General features: G+C 38.9%; 1 protein-coding gene across 4 annotated transcripts in view; it reads right to left on the bottom strand.

Moving 5' to 3' along the window:
• Window positions 1-4,012: 4,012 nt before the first annotated feature.
• Window positions 4,013-17,645, bottom strand: part of LOC101744455 (kinesin-like protein CG14535) — a 434,238-nt gene continuing 420,605 nt past the window's right edge. For all 4 annotated transcript variants that reach the window (XM_012689123.4, XM_038014621.2, XM_062671579.1 and 1 more), the window contains 3 exons: window positions 8,284-8,481; window positions 7,746-7,961; window positions 4,013-7,536 (listed from right to left, as the gene is read on the bottom strand). In XM_012689123.4, coding sequence (XP_012544577.1) covers window positions 4,874-7,536; window positions 7,746-7,961; window positions 8,284-8,481 — 3,077 coding nt within the window. In that variant the 3' untranslated portion in view covers window positions 4,013-4,873. The remainder of the gene's footprint in view (window positions 7,537-7,745; window positions 7,962-8,283; window positions 8,482-17,645) is intronic.

Here is a 17,645-nt window from a genome sequence, read left to right as displayed (position 1 = left end):
AAGTTATCCGTGAGCATTTGTTGAGTACGTATTTCATTAGAAAAATTGGTACCCGCCTGGGATTCGAACACCGGTGCATCACTCAACATGAATGCACCGGACGTCTTATGCTTTAGGCCACGACGACTTCAAAATTTTTTACAAAAAATTATTGCATTGATTGTTAATTATTTTGTGATAGCGCATTCCTTAATTGTCGTATTGAATAAAATTTAATTCGATAAAATTGAAATTGAGTGATTTTAAAATGAGTTGCAAAATAGCTTTTTTTGTAGACGAGTTCCCGTATTGGTAAGTGATTGTTAGTTTTACGAGGTCAAACTTTAAATAATCTCAATGGAAATTGTGAAAAAAACATAAATTTTACTTTATGTCGCTTTAGAAGATCATGATTGTTATAAATTCCTGGAATTGATCAATTATATCAAGTATTTTCTTCGGATGTTGCCAATTATTTATTTAATTTTTATTTTATTGCTTAGATGTGTGGACGAGCTCACAGCCCACCTAGTGTTAAGTGGTTACTGGAGCCCATAGGCATCTACAACGTAAATGCGCCACACACCTTAAAAATTTATTAAAACTATTTTTACGGTTCGATCGAACAGTAATTAAATTTCGTTATAAAAGTCGACAAACAAGATCTTAGCCGTCCGTGGTGACCAATAAAACGGTAAAGTATACGAAATGTCAAAGATAATGAAATAAAAGTAATACACGCCAGAATAAAACATACAAAACTGCTTAATCATCATTAGCTATTTATTAATAAAAGGCTTGTTTTTTTTTTCAAATAGCAATTTTTTTTTATTGCTTAGATGGATGGACGAGCTCACAGCCCACCTGATGTTAAGTGGTTACAGGAGCCCATACACATCTACAACGTAAATGCGCCACCCACCTCGAGATATAAGTTCTAAGGTCTCAGTATAGTTACGACGGCTACCCCACCTAAAAGCTAAATTCAATAACAAAATATACCTTCATTAGCACATCGTATACATACCTTCTTGTGACGGTACTTTTGTATCTCCACTCCAAGTTATTATTTAATCTAACCGCAAACTACAAACACGTGCATCAGAAATTGAAATGATTTTCAACGAATTTTGAGTTAAAATGATTCCTGTATCTTAAACATAAGTGGCAGTTGTGTAAAATAAAAAAAAGATATTGTAACTAAATAACAATTTTTTTTTTATTGCCTAGATGTGTGGACGAGCTCACAGCCCACCTGGTGTTAAGTGGTTACTGGAACCCATAGACATCTACAACGTAAATGCGCCACACATCTTGAGATATAAGTTCTAAGGTCTCAGTATAGTTACAACGGCTGCCCCACCCTTCAAACCGAAACGCATTACTGCTTCACGGCAGAAATAGGCGGGGCGGTGGTACCTATCCATGCGGACTCACAAGAGGTCTTACCACAAGTAATTACGCAAATTATAATTTTGCGGGTTTGATTTTTATTACACGATGTTATTCCTTCACCGTGGAAGTCAATCGTGAACAACTGTTAAGTACATATTACATTAGAAAAATTGGTACTCGGCTGCGGGATTCGAACACCGTTGCATCGCCATATACGAATGCACCGGACGTCTTATCCTTTAGGGCTTAGGCCATGACGACTTCAAATATAGATGTTTCCTATTACGAATCCAATATCCAATCGAATTAAATTGCTGTAAACGAAGGAATTTATAATATTTTCGTTCGATAACTTAAGTGGCGAGGGTACTCGCAGAAATTTACGACTACCCTCTGAAAATATGTCGCGATCCCCGTCTAATGTAAAAACGCTAAAATCTTTTTAGAAACACGATAAGCGTTATGGGCTAACCGGCTGCCACTTTAACAAATTATTGGAAGATTTCCAGGGTAAAAAAGTTGTCACCCCAGAGAAGAGGGTAAACGCCTTATTTGATAGCTTGATTCTGTCGAGGCGTATTCGGAATGTTAAATTACTGGCGAAATGAAAGATAATAGGGGGCTCCTTAACGGGAAAACTTGGCGTTGGGGGTAAAAAAAACTTTGGTCTCCCGAAAGATTTTGAAATTTCCAACCCCTAGAGAGGAGGCTGTAACGTATTATTTATTCATGGGTTTTCGTTGGGCTTCTGTATTCGTTTCTATTTCGACGTTGCTGTTATTACGACTTGAACGATTAACGAAGGGCTGCTTAGGGCGACGCGAAATGGTTTCTGTTAAATTCCTTATGCCTCTGCGAACGGTACGAGCCTAAGATATTAAATGGAACGGAATTATTTGGGTGCATTTCATGTGCCCTTATTGAATTTGTTCGATTTAATCAAGAATACTTTTTCTTGTTTGTGACACTCAGATACTAAAGTCATTCTTTAATTCGGCCGGTTTATTTTTTTTATGTTTTGTTTTTAATTGAAATAATAGCGGTCGGAATATTCTCAATAATTTATCACTATATTGCTGTATGAGACTTGCTTTAAGAAATTTATTAACATTAAAGCACATATGCATAACCACAATCGTCTCTGACTACGAAAGCTGTAAGTATTATGCGAAAAATCGTAAATAATATTATATATTATTGAGGAGTGAAGTTATATGAAGTCGTCGTGGCCTAACGGATAAGACGTCCGGTGCATTCGTGTTGAGCGATGCACCGGTGTTCGAATCCCGCAGGCGGGTACCAATTTTTCTAATGAAATACGTACTCAACAAATGTTCACGATTGATTTCCACGGTGAAGGAATAACATCGTGTAATAAAAATCAAACCCGCAAAATTCTAATTTGCGTAATTACTGGTGGTAGGACCTCTTGTGAGTCCACACGGGTAGGTACCACCACCCTGCCTATTTCTGCCGTGAAACAGTAATGCGTTTCGGTTTGAAGGGTGGGGCAGCCGTTGTAACTATAATTGAGACCTTAGAACTTATATCTCAAGGTGGGTGGCGCATTTACGTTGTAGATGTCTATGGGCTCCAGTAACCACTTAACACCAGGTGGGCTGTGAGCTCGTACACTCATCTAAGCAATAAAAAAAAAAAAAGAGGAGTTTCCTAAAATGTCGGACATACATAATAGAAATACTAGGAACAAACACAAGCTTGTTGCGCCGAGGAGTAGGTTACATAAGATACGAAATTCATTCGGGTGTTTGTCTGTGCGCCTGTACAACAAAATCCCACAAGATGTTCAGAACCTACATATACATAGGTTTAAGAAAACTATTAAAGAACATCTGTGCAATAAAGCTTACTATAAAGTCAATGATTATCTAGAAGATTGCACAAAGTGGGAATGAGTTGCTCGCTCCGGGCATTTCAATATTGTAATAATTGTTATACTCATGTATTATACTCATGTAAAAAGGAATATTTAAAAAAATTCTAATATTAAAAAAATAATCTAATATTTAAAAAAAAGAGACATGCCCGCTGAGTTTCTTGCCAATTCTTATCAGGACGGAGGCTAGTTCTTGTGAATTGGCGGTAGTTCTTTTGACGTTAAACAAGTATGTACTTTCATTTATGTTGAATAAAAATTTTTGATTTGATTTGATTTAACAATAAAAAACGGATTTACATTAATCGCCATTTTAGTTTAGTCTTCACATCACAAAGCCAGTAAATAAATACACAGATTGCAATAGTTCACTTAATATTGCTTTATTTGTAAATCCACTTGTACATTCTTTAGATATCTGCTCACTACTGAATATACTGCTTTCTGTCTCGTTTTTACAGACTACCACCTTTTCTAATAAGTCACGTCCCCACTGCTGCATTGCTCCCGCCAACAGTGCTGCTATTTGGCAATCAGATAATTGCCTAGCTTTCAACATGATACATTTTATTTATTTAATTATTTTACAACAAACCTCACAATATAACGAATACGGTGCGCTGAACTAAACCTGTGCCACGTTTTGTTCGTAACTGATGCTTGATAGGACGGGAGTGGAAATGTTAGGGAACCACAAGGATGAGGATTTTGGTATGCGAGAAGATTAATAAAACACGCCAATAAGAAATCGAACAGTTTATTGTAAACTAATACGAACGCATAGTAGAATAAAATTTAGGATATACATATATTCAATATTAATAGTACTATAACAAAAACATTGACGTAACAAGCGATATTACGTCAATTCACTACTTTTACAACGTTCCCCGTAAAGCTATGGCCCTTGCAAGTGTCTTTTTACAGGTTTTCGTAACAAATCAACATTAAATATTACATAAAGGAACTTCACTACTACGCATGCAGTAAAAATAAGAGTTACGAAAATCATTTTAGCATTTATTTTTACACTACAATGATAACGTTGATTCTTACAATGAAAATCATTCAATGATCGAATTATGATGTTACGAATACATTTTTATTATTGACGAATAGCTATCGTGTTTGTTGCTCATTTTGATAGAAAATACAGCTTTGCAGACAGATTGGAAAGATATTATTAAGGATATACTTAAGAACTTCAAGTATTCATTTCGCGAATAAACGAAAGGGAAGACAGAGGAAGACTATGAGATGTAAAAAACTTATAAACAGTTAAGAATCGAATGTAAAAATTGAATTCAAACTGAGATTATCAAAAGAGAGTATATAAAAGTACAAAATGAGCCGGAACTCGGAGAGCAACGAGTTTAAAATCCGTTGCGTCTATATTTACAATGAACGAAGCCATTAAAATTCCTCGTTGTAGCACAGAAGCAGATATTGTTATAGAAAAATACAGTGGTAACCTCATGAGTACAGCGCCAAGCTATCCACATTAAACACGAGTACAAAAGCAGTCTCCAGATTAAATTCGGTAATGTAGCTTAATGATACGTAATGACTAATTCAGATTATTGATATTATGTAAATAGGGAATTAAAAATCGCTGATTTCTGGATCGGTGTCAGCGTATTTGCACGTGAACGGATTCCTTAGCCACGAGCAGAATGAACGATCGTTGTGCTGTTTGTATTTCGCTGTGGTGTGTTTTTTAGCGTGCGCCCGTGCGACTGCGGCTCGTCTAGTCGGGTATGAGTCCAAGGATGACGCGTCTGAGTCTCTTGGAACAGAGTCGTAGCCGGATTCGGCTCGTCTCGAGGTGGCGGCCGGACTGTGTTTTCCGGTTCTCGGAGTTGATTCATGCCCGCTATCGTATCCGTCCGGTTTCGATCCGGCAACTATTCTGGCTACGCATTTATCGCCCTTTTCATGTTTCTCGGATCGAGGTTCGGTTGTCACAACTGGAGGGGACACCTCCAAATGCAAATTAGATTTTAGTTCTTTAAAAGTACACGCCCCGTTTCCGGGTATTCGTTTTTCTTCTCGCAAGTTAGGGTCGGATGCACCATCTGGGTGTCTTAGAGATGCGATTCTTGCATCAGTTATGTCGTTGCCTCTGTACCTTTCGAATGGCCCGTAGCAGTCGTTGTGAGATCCATCTGGTTCGTGATAAGCCCCACCTACAGCACTCCCTGGCCTGGACATGGTTCGTTTGCAACTATCACAAATCTTATCACTAGGACGATATGCTGGTTCACTATATACAGAACCATCGCCGTGATAATCATCAGTATCACGTACATTACACAGTGATATGGATTGGAATTGAGGTGCGATTCTAGTATTTATCATTTCATCGTGTTCTATCATTCGTCGAGATTCGTAAATATCGTTTATGTAGTCGTCTATTCTAGATCGCGACGAATGTAAACTTTCATGTGGATTCAGATCGCCGAGGTGCTGATCGCTTGTAAAGTTTTCAGTATAAAATTCCATGGTTTGCCGTAAATATGCTTCTTTTCTGATCTGTCTTTCTACTTCGCTGTATAAGGAAAAAGTGTCCGTAAATGTTGAAGCAACTGTTAGATTCTCTTGACTGAGTATCCTGAGAGGGTGATCATCATCGTCTTGGTCGCCGGGTAAAGTGTTATCAAATCCCATACACAAAGCGATATCTTCCTCAGTGACTTGGAGGCAGCAGTCCTGCATCGGAACCGGCTCCAGAGGCTCTTCTACTTCTATGATCTCTAAAAATTCATCTTCATCATCATCTTCATGGCCTCTACTCATGCCGTGAATCTCAATTTCTCTACTGTGATTAGACAACATTTCGTCGTCCATTCTTAATCTTTCCTTGTATTTACTATTTAAGCTCTCCATGGACACTTCTCGACTATTCAGACTGCTGGGCTGAATCAATGGCAAAGCTGGGGGTATTTCTGCTAATTCTTCACTATCATCGTCTTCGTCAACATCATTTCTTCCTGTTTTGGAACTATTACTGTTAGATTTTTTCACTACTACATTTTGTTCCGATGATACTAAATTTTCTTCTTCAATCATATTTCCTTTTGATCCAGCCTTCAAGCCGGTTCTAATCGTAGATTCTTCGACATGAGCTCGTCTGACACTTTCTTTTATTTCCATTCTGTTAGTTTCAGATTCATCTCCGGTCTTAATGCTATCTTTATGATTCTTGTGACTTGGCGAGCTATTTCTGGACTTGTGGATTTGTGATGTTTGATTTTCGACCCATTTTCGAATCATATTTTTTTTGTGGCTATCCATATATCCATAACCCATGTTTTCACTGCCGTGAACTCCTAGCACTCCAACTTGAAGGGGTATCGTATTGGGTTGAATTGCTAAGGGGTCAAATGGTGGCGGGAGTTTGGGTTCTTGCATCGGTCCATCAATCCAAGTTTCACGTTTCTTATTTTGGGTCTCCTTGATAATATGTCTCGCCTCAACCAATTTTGATTTCGATATCCTTGGCCCGTCTATCCACTGTTCATCGCTAGTACTTTTAGTGTCTTCTACGTATTGTTTTGGAGCAGCTTTTTTTAAAGGAGTCGATTTTGAAGCAACTGAATGAACGGGAGATGGTTTCGGTGTATGACCGGGCTGTATAGTTTTCAAAGGAGATGCTTTAGGAGACGAGTGTAATTTATGAATGGGACTTTTCTCTTCAACCACCTTCGATAATGAAGACTTATGCTTTTGCTCTGCTGCAGAGCCTCTTAAAGCTTTGCTAAGGATACATCTGTTGTCTCCAGAGTTAATATGAGGAATATAAACAGGAGGATGTTCACCATCGGTAGCATCGTCCATAGGACCCACGTATATTACTGTGTCAGCTGATAAATCACTACTCGATGGATCAGGTTCGCTGCTGCTCGGTTTTGAAGCGTCTTCGCCTGAGCTTCCACCAGAACCAGCATTGTTATTCGAAGAGTATTTGAGCTTTCTACGCCTTAATCTGTGTATTCTTGAAGCTAATTGTAGAGTAGTTAATGTATCGGAGTAGTTTTGGACGTTAGGAGACACGTGGACTATCATGGCAGTATGACATGTCAGAGAACCTAAACATTCTTTTAGTACGTGAGTTAGATTGTGGTCCCGATAAGGGAGATGTCGTTGACCGTTAAAAATAGCAAGCAGAATGTTTCCTAATCCCGAAAGGGGAATGCCGCCGTTCGTTTTTCCACGTTCAGAGTTTCCAAGGTCAATGAGGTGAAGACGGCTTCGACCCCCAGCCACTGTGAAAGAAATTATTTGTTAGAAGAAAGTATTATGTGATTGTTTTCGATATTATGTGTAAATAGCCTCAATAAGCTCGTTCATTACGTGTAAAAGTAATTTTTCTGAGTGCTTTTATTAGAAGTGTATTTCGTATTTGCATTACTAAGGTCATAGCTTGTATTTGCACATAAACTGGTTGCATGTATGGTGTTAAATTCATAATAACCTGCTCCTTTCCCTCCAACGCTGTATTGGTAAACGTGTAGAGTGTACAGCAAATGGCTATCTTTTCCCTCTTCTTTAATCCCCCTTGTAGCTAGAGCCGCATCCAGATAAAATGCAGCCTTTTCTGCGCTGTGAACTCGAAGCTCTGACTGGTTCTGGAGGTGGGTACCGAAAAGAGGATCGTCTCGAAGGTAGACTCCTGGAGATTGCTCCGTATCTAAACCGAAAAACAAAAAACTTATATGTGATGTTCCTAAATTAAAACAAATACTACGATAAAAGCAAATAAAGCTATTCGAAAGTAGGTTGAGGTTTTATTACAAAAATATTATTGATGACCAAAGCTTTCCTTCATTGTGTCAAATAGGGGAATAGTAATTTCCTTGACTATTGCTACAATTACTAAGAATGTAGGAATTCTTAGATAAACTAGATATTTCTTGTGATACCATTGAATTTAATTGTAATGAAAAACTAAGAAGCTTAATGATATTAAAAGTTTGTTACTTATATTGAATGAGTAGTGAAATAACCAGTACCATTTTGATATGGCGCCAACAGATCTCGTATTTGATTTGTATTTGTGCAGAGTTCCACGCACGAAACTCGCACGGAAAATCTTGTGCCGCACTTGTGCCTCTGCTCTGCGATGCCTCGGAACAGCCATGTGATCGCGCACGGTATCGCGCCGAGATTCGGTGTCGAGTCCGGCCGACCCAGCATCGTGTAGGATTTACCTGGGAATTAAAAGGTTAAGTTAAATTTAATGTTGACCATAATTTTGCCCATACACATTTTTTTATTGTTTTCGATTCGAGACGTGACATTGCTTTTTGTGCTACGTCATTATATGTACTAGTGGTCTCCCGGTAGACGAAATTAGACTGTAATTAGTTGAAATTATAAGTTTGTACACTATTATTATTCTATTGTCGAAGACGTATAAATTTATATAATTAAAGATTTTACCAAGACTACACTTTAGACAAATATGAATAATAAATAAAATATTTAATCTAAATTCTCAATTTGAAAAAAGTTTGACAATAAACGAATAGTATGCATGCGCGTATGTGTCAAATACATGGTAGTGTGTGTAATGCTTTTTTTCATTGATTTAATGTATTATTAATTTATAATTTAAAAAAATATTAGCATTCTGCACTCCTTCTCTATATTCTTTATAAGTGTGGGAAATTTCATACTCCTCCGTCTGTGCAATTTTCGTAAAAAGGGATACAAAGTTATAGCTTCACGTATTAATATATAGATTATTAGGAGTAGTTTTTAGACATGGCAACTAGAATTAATCATTATTTGTCATCATAATATCCATGAAAGTAATGATGATCTGCTCCACCTTGCTGAGGTTCGTGGCTTCCTTTAATGACTTTCCCCTGGATTACCCTGTACTAGCCTTGCCTATCCTCAGCTGCGCGGATGGCATCGTGGACTGAACGATCATAAACCAATAAAAGAATAAATTAAAAAATGTCACCAGCCACAATAGGACATAAGGACATAAGGTTAAAAACGGAGTAATGTTATATAGAGCATGTATCATATTTTAAACTGAAACATATTGCTCCGTAACAGCAGTAATAGGTAAGATGGTGATCGATCTGTGTCAACTCACAATGCGCCGTTAGGGTTGGCAGTAAGACTTGGGATGGTCACCCAACCCAGAGACTGAGACAGGGAGTCAATTATTAGAAACCAGGAGACGTGGCCATTTCACTTAGAACTGAAGATAAGTTGAAATATGGCTGTGGAATAATGATGCGTAAGTCTGTAGTTAAAGGAGTTCCTAGAACGAATCGATTGGGATTCCCTTTGCCTAGATAATGATGATGTTGCGAGTAATAACTAGATGAATAGATTAAGGTTCCAACTAGTTCCAAGACCAGTTAGATGCAGATTAGACCTATCATTCAGGATACTAGTATGAATAAGATAATTATGTTTATCTATCATCCATAGCCGGATCACTTTTCAATTAAAAAAATTGCAATCGGATATAATCTCGAAAATATAATTTATAATAATCTTATTATACTATATAGGAATACTATAATTTATAAATAGACACAATTATCACTTCGTATCTTATAAGACTGTATTTATCAAATAAGCAAGATATCTCATCGAATATCGAAAGCTATTTCCGGGGGTAAACGAGTTTGTTCAAGATAGAAAATCAATTAGCAACTGTCCCGGTATTAAGCGGAATTATATCTTGATGGGAGATAAGGCGAGCTGAATTATTTAGCTCGCAGACTAATACGTTATAGCGGTTCTGTTCTGATTCATTGTTCAGCTGAAGAAGTTTTGAAACTGAATATAAAATCGAAGGCATGGTCATGATGAACATTTTTTATTTTTATTTATTGCTTAGTTGGGTGGACGAGCTCACAGCCCACCTGGTGTTAAGTAGTTACTGGAGCCCATAGACATCCACAACGTAAATGCGCCACCCACCTTGCGATATAAGTTCTAAGGTCTCAAGTATATTTACAACGGCTGCCCCACCCTTCAAACCGAAACGCATTACTGTTTCACGGCAGAAATAAGCAGGGTGGTGGTACCCACCCGCGCGGACTCACAAGAGGTCCTACCACCAGTAATTACGCAAATTATAATTTTGCGGGTTTCATTTTTATTACACGATGTTATTCTTTCACCGTGGAAGTCAATCGTGAACATTTATTGAGTACGTATTTCATTCGAAAAATTGGCACCCGCCTGAGATTTGAACACCGGTGCATCGCTCAACACGAATGAGCCGGACGTCTTATCCGTTAGGCCACGACGACTTCAAAGGAACATGGAATTTTTGATTTTTTTTATGTTAATCAAGGCTAAATCACATATATCACCAATGTCATTAGCATTGACATTAGCAAGGGAAAACAATGAAGATTTGTTAGTGCCGTATTTCAAATCATAATTAGCTTTAAGTAATTATTGAGCGTATGGTCAGTCAGCCACTGACTACAGCTGAGAAACCCAAATGCATTCCTGAAATCCTCTTCAAAAAAGAACAGGTAGTATATGTAGTACATGAGCAATAGTGCTCGGAAAATACTCTGGTGGTACATTTTTTTTTCTTCTTATATTGGTGGACGAGCTCACAGCCCACCTGGTGTTAAGTAATTTTTAACCCGAATAGCACGTGGCAAAGCAGATATCTTGAAACGTAAAGTATATTAATTCTGCTCCAGTGATATTCAACATGATGATAAAATAATGAGCTTGTCTCGAGCTATCAGAGCACTCATACCCCTAACCTAAGCATCAGCCCGTTGAGTTTCTCGCCTGATTTTCTCAGCGAGTCGCGGTTTCCATCCGGTTGTAGATTCATTCGCAAAGCAGATGCTCTTGAGTTGTTAGGTCTCCCTGGGAGGCGCTCGGGTAGCTGTTAGCAAATCCCACCACTCTTGGCTGAGCCCTTGCTCGCCCACATTTTCTTGTGAAACTGGAAAGGCCTCCGGGCCACCAGTAATTCCTCAATCATAAAAAAGAACACTCATACTCCTCGGAGTCTAGTTAAATGAAAAATAGAAAAAAGCTACCGTCTACCTACCAGATGCAGTGAGAAGTTCTGCAACTTTAAATTGCTTTAAAATAATGGAGGAGGAACACTATTCATCTGCTGTTTGTTCAGTGTTGTTTGTTTGTATCATTATCATTTTCATACTGTTGATTTATTATGTGTATGTAAATATGTATATTGGTATATAAATCAATTAGTTATATATTTCATATTTTATGTAAACGGTATATATCTGTGTATTGTATGTATATATTTTCTATAATAATAATGTTTTTTTTTTTTTTTTTTTTTTTTTTATGATTGAAAGTTTACTGGTGGCCCGAAGGCCTTTCCAGTTTCACCAGGACAGGTGGGCGAGCAAAGGCTCAGCCAAGAGGGGTGGGATTTGCTAACAACTGCCCGAGCGCCTCCGAAGGAGACCTAACAACTCAAGAGCAATTGTTTCGCGAATGAATCTACTACCGGATCGGAATCGCGACCCGCTGAGAAGATCCGGCGAGAAACTCAGCGGGCTGATGCATGGGTTAGGTTGCACGTCGACCTCTTTGTCGAGTTCGACGAGTACGGTTACCGGGGTCCCTAAGCCTGCCCCTAGTATTAGAGCTGAAGGCATCTAATGCAAAGGTTATTGGATCTGATGGATCCGTAAGGACGTGTCTAGGGCGTCGACGGTGACTGGCTCCTGCATGATCAGGATTCGGGGAGTAGTCAGCGGCGGCAACGATAAGGCGATTATCATGACGCATAGCCTTATCGAAGTATCGTTCCGACGCTGACTTCATGTATTTCCGAATTGATTCGAGGCCCAGGTCGTCGTGTAGGTCAACGTTCCTCACGAACCACGGAGCTCCGACGGCTAACCTGCAAAAGCGGGATTGTAGGGATTGGAGGGTGTCTATGTGTGTGCGGGCCGCGTGAGCGAACACCACACTCGCGTAAGTCATGACGGGCCTTATGCAAGTTTTGTAAAGTGTCACCTTGTTCCGAAGGGACATTTTACTCCGCTTACAGATCATGGGGTAGAGTCTACCGAGAATAAACGCGGCACGGTCACGGACTGATTTTATATGCGGGCGGAATGTCATCGATGCATCCAGGGTAACGCCCAGGTACTTGACCTTCCTGGCCCAGGGTATGGGTTGTCTAAAGAGAGTAATCGGGGGTGTGAGATTCCTCCTCCTAATCCGGGAGGAAATCCGTGTGGAGCTTCCCCTCTGAAATAGCACCGCAGTACTTTTCGCTGGGTTGATGTCTATGCGCCATTTTCGGAACCACTGTCCTAGGGCTAGGGCTGCGCTCTGAAGCTTCTTCGCGATTAGGGACTTATTTCTACTAGAATAGTAAACAGTCGTGTCGTCGGCGAATAAAGCTAAATGGGTCGGCGGCGACCGGGGAATATCGTTGACGAATAAGCTAAATAGGAGGGGTGAGAGGACAGAGCCTTGCGGGACTCCAGCTGTGAGAGGTCGTGGGGAGGAGCGGGTTCCCTCGACTCGATATCGAAAAGAGCGGTTCGACAAGAAGTCCCGTATGATGAGCACGAGACTATCCGGCACGCCCATGTTGAATAGTTTGAAAATCAAACCATTGTGCCAGACTTTGTCGAACGCTTTTGCGACGTCGAAGAAGAGAGCTCCCGTGTATAACGGTTTTGGTCGATTAAGCCCCACAAGAATGTGCTCCGTGAGGCGGTGCACCTGTTGAACGCATGAGTGATTTGTACGGAATCCGAATTGTTCATCGATAAGAATGCCCTTGGATGAGACGAAGTCTCTGAGGCGTTTGTAGAGCAGACGCTCATACAGTTTGCCTAGAGACATGAGGAGGCTAATCGGGCGGTAGCTCGTCGGATGATTTTTTGGTTTACCGGGTTTATGTATGCCGATAACGTCCGCTTCTTTCCACACCGCGGGAAAGATACAGTTCGCCATAGCGGCATTGAAAATAGATGCCAACATCACGATGAGTTGGACGGGTAGAAGTTTAATAACGCGGTTAGATATACAGTCGGAACCGGGAGCCTTGCGGGGACGTAGGTCTTTGATCAAGTCTTTAACTTCCATCGGGGTGACGGGTGGTAACGCATCCGATGGTGGCAAGGAGGCTCTGCGTTCTACCTCACTGTCTACTAATTCTACATGAACAGGGTCCACGGATTGAGTGCTGGGCGTGCACTGGGTTTGCAATGTATCGGCCAGCAGCTCTGCTTTTTCGTCATCATCGAACGCCGCGAGTCGGCCTGAGGGGCCTACGAGGGGGGGCATAGTTACTACCGTATCCGATTTGAGAGTACGAGCTAAGCGGTAGTAAGACCTTTGGGAGGGCGCGAGTCCTTCTAAGAAATCAGACCATCTGGCATCTCGGACTTCGGCGATGCGAGACTTTACGTCGCGTTGTAGGGCACGCATTCGAATACGATTTTCCGCGGTAGGATACCTGTCGTAGGCGCGTATCGAGGCGTTCTTAGCTCTAAGGAGTTCCCTAATATCGTCGGACAATTTGAAGCGGTGAAGGAAGTCCTCCGCTACAACTTGTTTCGATGACCTATCTAATGTCGAGGTGATGTGTGACGTTAAGATGTCTATGGCTTCAGCGGTATCCTGAGGAGACGGGATAGAGTCCGGGTTAAACGGGAGCGATGGTGGATCAGATTCAGCCAGGCTGATGCCCAGCGTGTGCCAATCCACCACAGTCCTCGTGACGGGAACGGAATCGGGAGCGCGACCGAGCTTCATAACGACGGGACGGTGGTCTGAATCTAACTCTGAAACTACTTCGATCGAGTGTAAGCGCAGAGTTACGTTTTTTAATAACGCTATGTCGAGTATATCCGGGCGATGCGCGATATTTAGCGGGTAGTGAGTCGGGGTTAGCGGAGCGACGATATCGAAGGCGAGATCATCGACTAACGCGTCAAGCCGCCTGCCATTCGGGGTTGTGAATAATAATGTATTGTCTATAGTACACCGAAATATACCTGCTATATTTTTATATTTTCCAGAATTTCTGTAAATTAAACGGTTGTCTGGAATAGATCTTAGGCCTATTGTACAAATGTATCTGCTTTTTGGCTGTTTTTCTTAATATCAATTGTGTTTTGGTGCCAAAAAAGTGTATTCTCTCTCTCTCTACCGTCCCCTCATAATTATTCCTCAAAACAATTTAAAACACGCTTTCGAATTTAATATGGACAAAAGCGTCAACGTTCGTGACTTGATCCATATAAGCCGGTTCTCAACCCCAAGACCTTACTGCTCCCGACGTTATTGAGGTAGAATAATTTTAACCTCGTTTTAATTATTCCGAGATCAACGCTAATACAGGCTTGATCTTAATTAAATTACGTTCAACGAGATAATAAAGGATCAGGAAGTAGACTGCAAGGTGATTACTTTTGAAACGTTCGTTATTTAGTAGGTACACTATACTGTTTTCCAAAATAACAAAAACAATAGACACGTTCATTAGCAAGATAATATTCTATCTTCGTAGAGTTTTAAATAATTAGAAATTGTAATAAGAATTAATAGCCCAATTTGCTTGATTGCTCAAATGTCTGTAACATTAATAATATTAGCATAAACCCCAAGATCTCTCAACTCAAGCTCGTGATTCAGCTCATGATTAAAGGCGTCACCTAAGAATGAGAAATCTTAGAGATTTGTAATGCAGGTCTTTGAGCCTAATCTAGACTTAACACAGTTCAAACATTTTATTTTAAACTGTTAAGGTTTTGTAAAGTTTTATCGTTCTTATTAAGTTCTACTTTAAACATAATCTCTATATATAAAAATGAATTGCTGTTCGTTAGTCTCGCTAAAACTCGAGAACGGCTGGACCGATTTGGCTAATTTTGGTCTTGAATTATTTGTGGGAGTCCAGAGAAGGTTCAAAAGGTAGATAAACATGAAAATGCTCGGAATTAAATAAAAATAACAATTTTCCGAACGGATTCCTTTTGTTTGTCTTAAGTTTATTTTATACAAAAGCTTAGGTCTTTTATTTATCGATTGAGGCACTACGAAGTCTGCCGGGTCAGCTAGTTTATAAAATAAAAAATATTATATTTATGATAGGCAATCTTGTATTTTTAGGATCATAGACACATAAATACATGGGAACAAAAATGAAATTGAAAAAAAAAGCGCAAGTATGTTAATTTGAAGAAGAAAAAAACCGTAGAGAATTGTTAGTTTAATTTAATTTTAAAAATATACACAGAGTTCTAAAGCATTAGTTACGTCTGTGGATTTGCATAAGTAATGCTTTAAGTACACTAATGGGTAAAGTTAGAAACGAAGGACCGAGAGCTCGGAACGTGAGAATCTGAAAATTTTATCAAACTTCCTATTGAGTTCATAGTTATAATCGTTTGAATGAAGTGTAGGGTTGTCAAACAAATAACGAAAACATGGTGTAAGCTACGGTTTCCCGTGAGTTTTTTTTTAATTTTAGCTTTAGAACTCGCGGACGACTAAGGTGTTTAAAAACGTAAAAAAAAACTTGGCATTTGCAAAATTTGTTTTCACACAGAGAGAACTAACAACCTGAAGTCTGGCAGTCCTTACAGAAATAATAAACGGAAAATAAATTGATTAAAATTACTTTTTTTGTTCAGACTCGTGTATTTTCATATTCATTGTATATATTATGTATACACGTTTAGGCGGTCCGTAAACCCTAAAATATTCGAAACTGTAACTGCAAATTTAAAGTAATTGTAAAATAATAATTATAAATGTATCATAATATGCATGGAAAAAGAAACCTCTTTGGTTTTAAAAAGATTTTTCTTAGACAAGTTCACAGACCTCTCTAAGAAATTCAATGGAGAGAAATAATTCAGTCTTACTCAACACAATAATATTGTTTAAAATATTAATTTAAATAGAGAAATTGAGGACTTTGAATGTTGTTATCGTATTTATATTACAGAAAACGTAATTAAATCTTTCATTGTCTGGAGTATCGTTATATCCATTTAATATAAATTTATAAAAAATAATATAAAAAAATAAAATAAAAAATTAATAATACAATGAATAGTTTTAATTATGAAAGAAGTTTCTTCGAACTTCTTTTTTAATGACTTATCTCAATCTGTGAGCGGAGATTTGTCAATGATCGGCCGACATATAATTTTTTTTAAGGGATTTTATGACCTGGTAACTAATACCTTTAGGTCGTCTTATTTTAATTTTAATGATACCTAACTTTTTTATATGAAAATGATATTATGAAATGAAATGAAGTTGATTATTATGAAACATGGCATGAAGTGAAATGAAAACGAAATGAGATGAGATGATATGGGATAAAGTGTAATCTCAGTAAAATGGTGGTCATTTACTGAGACTTTTTCAATGAACTTTTTGGAAGATCCCGAGAAGTTACGTTCAGTGGCTTTGTTTCATTTTGCCACATTTGTGCACTTTCACAGATACTAAACAGTTATTAAACCACCGTTATTACACATTCAAACCTGAAGAAACACTAAATAGACAAAATAAAACAAATCGCACAACTTCACTCCTCGCGTTCCCAGTATAAGTCGCATATAAGTTTTAATAAAATCAATAATTCAGATTTAAGTCTAGTTATCGATAGCCCTAGTAACCTGCGTTGGTCTATAAGTCGACTCGAGCTTCCCGGGGCTCTCACAACTAAATTAACCGTGGTTTTAATCAACAGTGCTTCTTATTTTAAACGTTCTTTCTAACTTTAAACTAAAAACTAATTAGTATTTAATACCCAATAATAATTTGAAGTCGTCGTGGCCTAAAGGATAAGACGTCCGGTGCATTCGTGTTGAGCGATGCACCGGTGTTCAAATCCCAGGTGGGTACCAATTTTTCTAATGAAATACGTAATCAACAAATGCTCTCACGATTGACCTCCACGGTGAAGGAATAACATCGTGTAATAAAAATCAAACCCGCAAAATTATAATTTGCTTAATTACTGGTGGTAGGACCTCTTGTGAGTCTTCGCGGGTAGGTACCACCGCCCTGTCTATTTCTGCCGTGAAGCAGTAATGCGTTTCGGTTTGAAGAGTAGGGCAGCCGTTGTAACTATACTGAGACCTTAGAACTTATATCTCAAGGTGGGTGGCGCATTTACGTTGTAGATGTCTATGGGCTCCAGTAACCACTTAACACCAGGTGGGCTGTGAGCTCGTCCAACCATCTAAGCAATAAAAAAAAGACTATCGTTGAATAAATTGACTGATTTCTTGAAAGTAATCGCGCGTTCTCTGTAAATAAGTGTGTATGGTGTCTGCCAAAAACTTTTACAGAATGTTTGAATACTCAAACAGAAATAAGATAAATATTTATCAAAGAAACAGCG

Source organism: Bombyx mori, chromosome 12 (assembly GCF_030269925.1).
Source record: "Bombyx mori chromosome 12, ASM3026992v2".
In the NCBI taxonomy this organism is placed as follows: Eukaryota; Metazoa; Arthropoda; class Insecta; order Lepidoptera; family Bombycidae; genus Bombyx; species Bombyx mori.
Note: the sequence above shows the minus strand (reverse complement) of the source record. Positions and strands in the feature narration are given on the sequence as shown.